At 34.5% G+C, this 11,807-nt stretch overlaps 1 protein-coding gene across 2 annotated transcripts; it reads left to right on the plus strand.

Moving 5' to 3' along the window:
• The first annotated feature begins 210 nt into the window (after positions 1-210).
• On the plus strand, positions 211-11,233 carry LOC114196056 (protein LSD1-like). Of its 2 annotated transcripts, none has more exons than XM_028086554.1 (7): positions 211-438; positions 741-854; positions 1,473-1,634; positions 5,011-5,123; positions 10,022-10,087; positions 10,179-10,250; positions 10,863-11,233. In XM_028086554.1, the coding sequence occupies exons 2-7, from the start codon at positions 743-745 to the stop codon at positions 10,902-10,904; spliced, it is 567 nt and encodes a 188-aa protein (XP_027942355.1). In that variant the 5' UTR covers positions 211-438; positions 741-742; the 3' UTR covers positions 10,905-11,233. The 2 variants fall into 2 exon arrangements, with proteins under 2 accessions (XP_027942355.1, XP_027942356.1); XM_028086555.1 differs by having other exon boundaries at positions 215-438; positions 1,524-1,634.
• The last annotated feature ends 574 nt before the right edge of the window (positions 11,234-11,807 follow it).

Below are 11,807 nucleotides of genomic sequence, written 5' to 3' on the forward strand. Positions count from 1 at the left end.
ATGAAACTTATAAGCACTTCCATTAAATTTTGGGTAAAATTGTATTAATCGGTAACAAATATATTCGTGTTTGTATATGCTTAAATATTTATTAAATGATGGTTGTAATAGAAAGTAAAAAAGAAAAGTAAAAGAAAAAGTAATATTATGAAAAATTCATACACATTTATTTGTGAGAGAATAAAGAATGGAGTTGGAAGAGGTGAAAGTTTGCTAGTGCGCGTGGGAAAAGGAAGAAAGGAAGTTATTATAAAAACGAAGCAAAGAAGAATTGAATTTGAAAGCCAAATCAAATATTGGGCGCAGAGGAACCGCGAGGTTTCGTTCTATCGCTTTCGTTGAGTTCAGACATTCTAAATTCTAATCTCAACGAACATTCATATCGATTCCTCTCCTCAACGTTTTCTCAATCCATCGCTCTATTGCACTACGCCAAAGGTATTTTTATTCTTTCTTCTCTTAAATTCTCGGCTCTCACCGTCAATTTTTTTCTTTCAATTTTATCATCATCATTATTATTATTGTTATTTCTTGGGATTTCTTGGTGAGGTGTACATGTTTCCAGAACATAGTTTGGATGAATTTCGCGTTTCAATGTGCAAAGATTAAAGTTTTGAGGACAAGGCATATTTCTTGTTACAAGTTTTCTTTTTTGCGGGTTACATGTCGAAACTCTCTAAAGATTATGCAGCACAACAGAGATGTCGACAAATGATGATGACGTGTGTGTGAATTTGCAGTTATGAGGAGCCAACTTGTGTGTAATGGCTGTAGGAACATCTTGGTTTACCCTAGAGGAGCATCCGATGTTTGCTGTGCACTGTGTCACACTGTTTCCTCTGTTCTTCCTCCTGGTACGCCTTTTTTTTTTTCGTTTCATTTTATCAAGAACTGAGAAAATTTCTTGCTCCATGGCTTCTATGTGGAGTTAGTTTCACAGCGCACTTGGATTAATTGGTGTTACCAATCTTAGGTGTGTGGAGTAGTGGGTGATTAATTAACTTAGTGGTGCTATTGTTTTGCTTTATATATCTCATGCATGTATACTTTAAAATCGGTGACGAATTGCTGCTGTGCTTGTATTGGATGACGATATGATATAGTATGGCAGCGGTGTTATCAGAACTTGGCTGTGTTACACTCTTTTGTAAGTTCTTTATTTGGATATGAAGGAATCCCTGTCTTGTATATAACATTTTTTCTTAACTTTGACTACGAGTATGCATTTTTAATAAAATTTTAAAAAGATTGAAGATCAATTATAATTCAATGATGATGATAATGACGGAAGATCAATGTAAATATTAGGTATATGTTTTCATTAAGAAAAATAAGTAAAGGAATTGTGTGTGTTGCTATTAATAATATAGGCACATTAATTGAGAGTTACTGTATGTTTGCGTGTAGAGAGAGAAAGGCAGAAAAACTGAAAAGAAATTATGCATCCAGTTTGATTAAATATTTACTTGTAGTTGAACTTGATTACATCTCGGGGAACATTAGATTTCCTGGTGCCCTTACAGGAATGGAAGTGTCACAAATTTATTGTGGAGGCTGTAGGACATTGCTAATGTACGCACGTGGTGCTACAAGTGTGGGATGTTCCTGCTGTCACAGTATTAACCTTGTACCCGGTACAATATATTTCTCTATTGCCTGATTTGGGAAGCATATTAGCTCAGTATTCATTTTGCTGTACTTGTTCCGGTTATGAAAGGCGTGATATAACCTTCCTCCGAAAACAATAAGAAAAACAAGTTTTAACCTTAGCTTTTGCTTCACTTAGGTAAAAAATTGATCTGTCCCTTGATCATGGGAGTAACATTCTTATTTATAGAAGGGTAAATCAGTTACAAATATTATAGATATACATAATCAGTTAATGCATAATAATCTTAAAGATAATCAACAATATCTTCCTAAATCACAACCAAAAATACCTCATCAACTAACATAAATAATAATTAATGTATCTACAATAATCACGTGTTTTATCTCTGCAATCTTATTTTAACAAGTCGGTCTAAAGACGACATAATACCAATTCTCTTCCTCGTGATGACAATAGACAACTTCCACATTCTTTCACATATATCAGCAGTATTAGGCCAACCTCACAACATTCTTCTTTGCATATCAGGTTTGTTTTATGACGACATCAATCTTCTTCTCTACACACCTCTATTATGAGATCAATTTCATAACACAACTGCTCTTCCCTTCCACATATACTCATCACTATTCCCCTCGCCAATTCCCCTCTTAAGGGTAACATCGTTGTAAAGTCGACATAATGGTGAAGAAATGTAGAAGAGTAGCATCGTCAAAAGGCCGACATAGTGGTGAGTAAATTTGGAAGGGAAGAGTAGCTGTGTTATGAAATTGATCTTGTAATAGAGGTGTGTAGAGAGGAAGATTGATGTCGTCATAAAGCCGACCTGACATGCAGAGAAGAGTGCCGTGAGGTTGGCCTGATACTGCTGATATATGAGAAAGAAGGTGGAAGCTGCCTATTGTCATCACGAGGAGGAGAATTGGTATTATGTCGTCTTTAGACCGACTTGTTAAAATAAGATTGCAGTTGTAGATACATTAGTTATTATTTATGTTAGTTGATGAGATATTTTGGTTGTGATTTAGGAAGATATTGGTGATTATCTTTAAGATTATTATGCATATATAATATTTGTAACTGATTTACCTTCTATAAATAAGAATGTTACTTCCATGGTCTAGGGACAAATCAATTTTTGACCTAAGTGAAGCAAAAGCTAAGGTTAAAACTTGTTTTTCTTATTGTTTTCGGAGGAAGGTTATATCACACCTTTCATAACCGGAACAATACTAAATGTTGATTTGCTAGATAAACTATTATGTTTTGTGGCTTTTTTTTATCATTGAATATGCTTAATTTATTGGTGATCCCAAATCCTGGTATTGGGTTCAACAGGTAAGCACTGGGAAATCCTTTTCGCCTTTTCATTATACCTATGCTGTTTTATGTTCCTCCTGGCCATGTGTTAATGTATTTGTGATAACTCAAAAATGCAAACCAACATTTTTGCACTTCATATTCAAACAATTATTTAGCGACTACTGTCAACTATTATCAACTTTACTAAAAAAATAGGCAGTTTGGTAAAGGATCATGATGGACTTTTATATCTCTAAACACTCGTTCATGCGGGAAAAGAACCCTTTGGGCATTAAGTGCGGACAATGTACAAGCCCATTCTCAACCTTGTGCTGAAATTCAGTTTTATTTAGAAGAATGCTAGTGACAATGATTGACCCTTGACTACTTTTTCATAATTAAACCCTTGACTGTGATACATGCCAGCTACCAACTCTCCTGATAAATTCAAAAGTAAACACAAAATCCATCAAACCAGTTATCTAGGTACAAGGAAAATGAACAAACTTAAATACTAACCTTGTAGCTTTCTATAACTTTCTTTTTGTTAGAGATCCCACATTGATAGAGAGGTATGACCAAAGTATAGTTTATAACTAGGTACAAACCTTATCATACAAGTCGGTTGTATAGAGTTGAGTTAGACTTAAATCTATTATTTAATGTGGCAACAAAGCATATTTTCTCTTAGATATGACCAAACCATCCTTGGATTGCAACTTCTATAAATTGGGGTCTAGCAAAATAATTAGATGACAAAGAAACATTAGTTTATGCGAGCTTTGATATAAAGTTCATGCTATCAGCCATAAGTTAAACTGCATAAATTGAAATCAACAGGACTACCATGCACCTTTACAGTCTTCTTAGAGTAATATTTCAACCAATTTAAATTAGTTAGCCAAATCAGCATGATGCATGGAATTTTTTGTTGCATGCAGAGCATGAAACCAAGAAGACCATTAGCAACTCTAATATTTTTCATGAACAAACTACCCCTATAGCATAGTAGTCAATCCCAAAATAATGACTTTAGTGACTGCCCCCCATCCAAATGCTATTGTGGGAAGCATAATGACTTCAATTTTGAACCCTAAAGAATTTTTTTCCACAAGTGTATATTCAGGAAAAAAAAAGGAAGAGAAATGCAAGTACCTAAAATTAAAAGTATATTCATATTATGATTAAAACTAGAGTTTGATAACCAAATACATCAATTGTAGCAAAATAAAAGTTTAAGCCTGTAAGGCTTAGGACAAACAAATCTTCAAAATCAAAATGCTGCTAATTATCAAAAATCTGTCTCCAAGGTTTATGAATATGAACTTTGTGATCCATGGTTCATATTCAGGTGCAATGCAACAAATTTTAGCATTTCCATCCACATAATTAGGTTGGGAATGTAACTAAATCCTCCTTGGACTTCTTTTCCTTGGAATGCATTTTGGATAGCTTTCTTGGCTTTGTCTATAGCTTCATATATGGAGCTATTGGTGGTCTCTCTCATCATCAACAAACCTAACCTTTACTTGTCATAAAAAAGAGCCATACAAGATAAATCATTAATAACACCAAGTTAGTTCACAGCCTGAAAACTGCAAAACCAATAGTGACATCTAGATTCATTTGATATAAATATAGCTCGAAACTTGGAATAATATTTATTTGATTCTGTATTTTATCCTTGATGGCAGTTTGTATTGGTGAATGCTGCGGCATAATTGTTAGGGAATCCCTTTAATGGCCCTAGCCCATCTTAGTTGCATTCTCTTTGAATGAAACCTTAAGGGGGGTGGTGTTTAGTCACACATTAACTAGTAAATAGAGCTTGTAAAACTTGAACAATCGTCACTTTATAAGTCAGTTTTATAGAGTTGAGGTTGATCCTAAGTCCTAATTTTGAGAATAATTCCCCGAGCTATGTAATAAGGTTTTTATATGCACAATATTAACTTCACAAACTACAAGATATTGGATGTCTGATGTGGCATTTAGTAAGTTCTCTTGTTTTAATATAACCTTGATGCTTACTAATGAATTATTTGCTTAAATTGTTTACTGATTTATTGTTGATGGTCTGTGTCTTCTTCAAAAAGAGTCTAATCAAGTCAGCCATATCAATTGCCGGAACTGCCGGACCATACTCATGTATCCTTATGGAGCTCCCTCAGTCAAATGTGCAATATGTCACTATATTACTAGTGTCGGTGTAAGTATATTGATAGAATGGTAATACCATGTAATTTTCAATTTTCACAAATGCTTCGGAACTCTTGAAATAAAATTGACGGGTTGTGTCATTTGGGTTTCACTTTACTTGTAAATTTAGATGGCTTTCTGTTATTTCATTCATAATCCTTTCTGTGATTAATTTGTAGCCAGAAATTTTTGGTGGATTGTATTTGTGAAATAGCAATATAGTAATTATTCGACTACATTTGTTGATAGGAGATGTAGTAGTTACTCATTTTTTTGTATACTGCCAGAAGGCAAAGGAGATTGTATATCTTGGATTTGGATCCTCTTAGTAAAGGGTGCACCTAAGAGAGTAAATGTGGATAGTGTTCACTCACGAGAAAAATAAGAGTGGCTTGTAACAAATCAATTGCTCATCTATTTTATTTTGTTAACAAAGCTGTTGTTTTTTTCAATCGATAGGCTTGCTACTTTACTAAATGGTTAATTTGATTGAACACTGACATTTAGAATATTTTGGCTTGACACTTACATCTTTAAGTTAATAATTCTAGTTGCTGTTTTGTTATATAGAAGTTTTCAGGCTTTGTTTGTATGAGTACCTATTTACCATCTTTCAAGTCTTCTCTCTTTGTTCTTCTGTTTGCATGATAATAGTTATTTTACATTATCCTTTAAGTATCATAAACAAGGTATCTTTGTTGTGCGCCCCTTTACCTCTTGGAGTTTGAAGAGGCAAGAAAAAAAAAACAAGAAAAAGAGCAGAAGTAATTTTGATTTTCTTTTCCATTGTTTAAATGTTTAAAACTAAAGTGAAGGGAAAGATAGCCTGAAATAGTGATATTCCTCACATCTGTGGAGCTAAAGTTAGATTTGGAGATTTAATTCTTGACTTTGCACCATTTTATTTTATTTTTTTTACTTTTTCGTTTGGAAAACTGCTCAAGATCCCCCTGGAACACCTTGGTGAACTAGCTAACATGCAGCAGCTTTCCAATTGAAGAAATATAGTTAAAGCTGGCTACTTTGTAATGGGATTAAACTTCAAGAAGTGTCTGCGTTTTGTTCCCTGAAAGGGAAAGGGGAAAAAGGAAGAGAGCTGACAGCTTTACTTCTTTTCCCTTCTTTTTACTCTTTTTTCTCTCAATCGTGATACTATCTGAATTTGGTGCTTTAAAGATGTTTTGGATCTTGAACAATGGAGCATTTGGATATTTTGAAAGGTGATAGGAACCAACTGGTATAGAAAGATGAACTGAACTTTATTCAATGAAAGTCACACTTAGTTACAAATTACACCACAGCAGAGTGAAATTAAATCTGTACAAAGGTCCCTTCCAAGATTTGTTGAGAGCTGGGGTCTCTCCTTGCCTAACCATTTTCTATCTTCCCCACTCTTCCTCTCCCTTCCTTTTTTCCCTTGCCCTCTTTTGTTTTTTCTCCTCTGACCAATAACTGCCTAGAGGCAGTTATGCTTGCTCCCGAAAATAACTGCTAGAACAATTCAGTCCTAAATCAAGACCTAATTTCTAGTTCTCCTCTTATAATATTTACTTATAAGAGGCCTAACAATACTCCCTCCCAAAAGAGTCACCTTGTCCTCAAGGTGAAAAGGAGGAAATTGTTTCCTTATGGTTTTGATTGGTTCCCAGGTGGCTTCAAACTCTGGTTGTCAATTTACTGAATGAGCACTTCTGCAGTCCCGTGCGTTGAGTTATGCACTGCTTTTACAACAGCTGGTGTTACTTGTAACTCCAACTCTTCCAATAACATAGGTGGTAGAGGTTGGGGATTGGCTAGGAGAGAGGACCATCTTTAGTACAGAAACATGGAATACAAGGTGAGTCTTCTCTCAGGTGGACGGGCTAATTGAAAAGCAACTGGGCTAATATGTTTTGTGATCTGATATGGACCTTTAAGATGTGGACCCAAATTTTCATTTATTTTCCTAGCCAAGGGTTGTAATTTATAGGGTTGTAACTTGAGACACACCAAATCTCCCACAGCCAATGACAACGAGCGCCTGGAGTGGTCAGCATACTTCTTCATCTGATCCCTATCATGGGTCATCATCATGTTCACCTCTTCCACAACAAATGGAACCGTGGCATCCTTTGAAGATGGGGTGTGTCCCGACCATATAATGCCTTGATAGGGGTCTTTTGAGGAAGAAATTTTTCCGTGAGAAGTTGCAACAATCTATTATTTGGTCTCAATCAATTAGTAGTATGTGCACGGATCCTGGGTCTGAAGTGGAAAACTAATAAAAGGATGATCTTTGATTCTGGTATTATGTCTCTCTCGGAAGAAGTGTACTCATCACATTCAAGGATGAATGTACTTGAAGAAGGAGGAATGATATGATCTTGAGGGGTCTTTTGAGTTTTCTTTTGTAATTTTTATCTTTTAATTAAATATAGGAAATAAAGATTCATATAATAGAAACTAAATATAATATTAGTGGGTATTAAAGAGTATTTATTGAGAATTAATGTGAAGTTTAGAGGGTCTTGCCTAATTCATCTTATAAAAGGTTGCACTTTGTAATATAATTATATATGAATTTGACAGAAAATTGAGTTTTCTCTTTGTGAGAACTTTTTGAAGTTTTGAGTTATAAGAACTCAATTTTAATCTTATTATGGTAAATTGTTACGATCAACCTCATTACTTATCACTCACTTTCTCATCTTTTTTGAGTGTGGCATTATTATCCATCCTCAAACTAAATACTAGAAGAGTCCCCTCCTGGTTTTTCATCACCTTGCATCTCCAACTTCAATTTAGGACACCCCACACAATCTAGTTTTCTACCCTCTCCCACCTCCACTAAATAAAGGGAGGTTGCATACATTTCCACTTCTTATTGTTGCACAAACATGGCCAAAGAGAAATTATGAGGGGCTTCATAGTCAATGAGGACCATAACATGCTCTACCTCAATCTTCCCTCATAATTTAAGTGTTTTCTTTGACATAAAGGCAACAATGCTACACATAGATAATTGGAGAACTCTTAGCTCTGCATCTCCCTCTACCACTATATTTTCTTCCTCTGTATATTCTTCTTCTTCTCCTTCTGCCAACACTAAAGTATGTAATTGTTTGTTTGCACATACATGGCTTGGCCAAATTTTTCATCACATCTAAAACACAACCCCTTCCTAGACCTCTCTTGTAACTCTTCATGTGTCAACCTTTTAAAGCTTCTTACTCTGAAAGGATTGGAAGGTTTCACCACACTCCCCTTTGTCGTTGAACTTCCAATTCCAGATACATATGATTATTGCTTCACTCTCCGTTCCCATGTTACTCTGCGGTTATTGTTGTATGTCCGCATTGTCCTGCTCATAGTCCCTGTTGAATTTTCCCCTATTGGTTCTTCTCATCCACCCTTCGTGCATAATCCATTAAATCTGCCAAACTTTATGCAGGATAGAGCTTCAATTCTGCTTTAATTAATTCCTTGAGCCCATTCAAAAAGATGCCTCTTAGGTACGCTGGTTCAACACTTTACAACGGACCAGTATGGAGTTCAAACTTCTCTCTATATTCTTCAACTGGACCTGTTTGATTGAGACCCAATAACAATTCAAAAGGATTTTCAGCCATGGTTAGTTGAAAATGCCCGATAAGCGTTGCACAAAAGTCCTCCCATGTTGTTTGATGTGCAGAAAACTCCCACCATTGATACCAAGTCAGTGCTTTTCGTTCCATTGCTACCATCACTGCCTGTAATTTTTCCTCTCGTCACATCCCCTTTAAATCAAAGTATCTCTCCACTCTAGTTGTCCACCCATATGCATCCTCTTCATAAAAAAGAAGTATCTCTAACTTCCTCCAACTATCGACCTTGTATCATCCACCATTATGGTTCCCTTGTGTGCCGCCTTGATGAAATGTTTGACTGCGATCACTGTTATCATCCTCCTGTCTCGTAGGAATTTCTCAGATAGAAGCCTGTACTTTGTTTAACTATTTAATGGTTTGTGCTATTGTTTCCCGCATCTCCAACAAGCCTTCCAAACCCCTCTCCAATGCTTCCAACCTTGCTTCCATGCTGCATGTTGGCACCATTAATTGGTCTGCAAGAACGTAAAGCTTTAATACCATTTGATAGGAAGCAACTGGTATAGAAAGATGAACTGAACTTTATTCAATGAAAGTAACAGTTACAAATTACACCAGAACAGAGTGAAATTAAATAGTCCCTTCCAAGATTTGTTGAGAGTTTGGTCTCTCCCTGCATAACCATTTTCCATCTTCCCATCTTTTCCTCTCTCCCTTCCTTTTTTCCCTTATCATTTTTCTTTCCTCCCCTGACCAATAACTGCCTAGAGGCAGTTATGCTTGCCCCTGAAAAGAACTGCTACAGCTGAATAAAACACTGCTACTGCTTAATAACTGCTGGAACAATTCAGTCCTAATTCAGGACCTAATTTCTAGTTCTCTTATAATATTTACTTATAAGAGGCCTAACAAAAGGAATGATGCATGAGTTTTTGTTACTTTTCCAGTTATTAGAATTATCTTCACTCAATGTGTAAACTGGATATTTTATTTAGTAAGCAAAAATGGATAGAATAGGAAAAGAATTGAAATCATTTGGCTCATATTGAGCTACTTAAACTTTATGATCTGTTCCCTTTTAATAGAAAAAGCTTCCATATATTAGTAAGTTTGAAGATAAAGGCTTCTGCTATAGGTTATTTTCATGAATGTTATCAGAGATTGAAATCATTCCAACTGAGAAAAGTTGCTACAGTCCACTTTTATGCGTTGTACAATGGACATAACTCCTTACCATGACGTGAAAATATTTTGTAGTTATGATGCAAGTCTTTTGTATTTTATGTAACTTTCTGTGCTGAGTTTTTCTATTATTTAGTGTATTTTGTTTCTGCTTCTGTAGATTACCAATGGAAGGCTTCCAGTTCCTGTACAGAGACCAAATGGAACAGTATCTTCTACTTCATCAGTATGCTTTTCTCTTTTTCTTTTTGCGATTCGGTTATTCATATTGATGCGTTCTTATTATGATATCTAATATATGATTCTATTACCTGCAGTCAATGCCTCATTCTCGGAGCCAAACTGTCGTAGTAGAAAATCCTATGTCTATTGATTCGAGTGGGAAATTGGTAAGTACTATTGCTTTTCTCTTTTGCTTGGTTTTGGATACATATTTGACTAAAGTATGTTTTTAATCGACGAGAATAATTCTTGTTATTTTAATCCTTACCTACATTTTAGTTCATTATTAATTCTTATACACTATACCCTATTTTTTTAAAACCCTCACTGGTGAATGAAAACAGTTTCTTTTAATATTTTTCAAGGATTAAAAATAAATAAATTTAAAATTGACCACTTAAAAAATTGGGTTTAGGGCTATGGGCATGTTTAGATGAACTACTTTATCATAAGTTCTTATAGGGAAGAAAAATAAGAAGAAGATAAAAATAATTTAATTTCTCCATTAGTTAAAATTAGTTTATGTGTAAGTTAAACATTAATTAGATACGCCATGCGGGAGAGTTTTTAAAAATTAGTCCATGTACAAGTTAAATTTAGTTTATAGAAAAGTTAATCTCAATCTTTCTTATTTCTTCTCTAGGAGTTTGTGAAGAAGCTCGTCGAGAGACCTTAAAATTATACTTAAGCCTATATAATTCTTTTACTTCATTTCAGTATCTTTTCTGTAATTTTTTACCAAAGCAAGATTTAAAACTTACAAGAATTTGATGTCACAGGTGAGCAATGTTGTCGTGGGCGTTACAACAGATAAAAAATGAAAATTCTCGTATAATTATGTTATATAAGTGTAAAGGAACATTATTTTACTCATCATCAGCTGCTAGAGCTTGAAGATATAGTTCGTGAATCTGAAATGGCTGCAATAGAAGTAATACATTTTATCCTCTATTTTATGTTTATGCATACAAGGAGAAGAATTTTGTCTTTGAATTAGAATTAGCATATTCAGTAAGTTTGCTAATAATAATTTTATTATGCAAGAATATGTGTGTATAGACTTCTCCATTGTGTGTCAAATGAAAGATACCAAAGTCTATCTATGTATAATATAATATACTCTCACATCTTTCTAACACTGTTTCAACAATTACTTGATGTCTCAGTTTTTTTTTTTCTTTTTCATTTGAGTGCCAGCGTTATATGCACTGAAATATTGAAACCACCATTGGAGAAGGAGAAAAAAGTTCAACCAACCGCACACACATGTAAGAGAGGGACAAAATGGGTCGTTTTCAAAAATTCATAGGAAAATTGAGTTATTGTGATTTGCGTCCAAATAATTCTACTATCTAGACTCAAAGGACAAATGAATTTTGTGCGTTCTATTCTCCTTCTGCAACTAAACTAGGAACCCTAATCACAAGGTCGATGCCAGCTAAATCCGATTTCAAATTACCACTCACTCTCTGGTTGAATTTCAATACACATTGTGATCTTCAGCTCTCCCAATAGGGAGAAAAATAAAGAAAATACAAATGGATAAAATTAACTGTTTTGAGTTAGAGGAAATGGAGAAAAAGAAAGAAATTTTTTGTTGTAATATTATTTTATTATTTACATGTATTTTATTTATATATTATATTACAATATTTAAAACTAAAAAACTCGACACAATCAACATACTGGATATTATGTACTATTTTTAAATAAGAATTAGAGTA

This window comes from Vigna unguiculata, chromosome 9 (assembly GCF_004118075.2).
Source record: "Vigna unguiculata cultivar IT97K-499-35 chromosome 9, ASM411807v1, whole genome shotgun sequence".
Taxonomy (NCBI): domain Eukaryota; kingdom Viridiplantae; phylum Streptophyta; class Magnoliopsida; order Fabales; family Fabaceae; genus Vigna; species Vigna unguiculata.

Excerpts from the sequence above, each read along its gene's own strand:
- LOC114196056 (XM_028086554.1), top strand. The coding sequence starts at position 743 with ATGAGGAGCCAACTTGTGTGTAATGGCTGTAGGAACATCTTGGTTTAC. Across the intron at positions 1,635-5,010 it reads CAGTATTAACCTTGTACCCG|AGTCTAATCAAGTCAGCCAT; the intron begins GTACAATATATT and ends TTCTTCAAAAAG. Across the intron at positions 5,124-10,021 it reads ACTATATTACTAGTGTCGGT|ATTACCAATGGAAGGCTTCC; the intron begins GTAAGTATATTG and ends CTGCTTCTGTAG.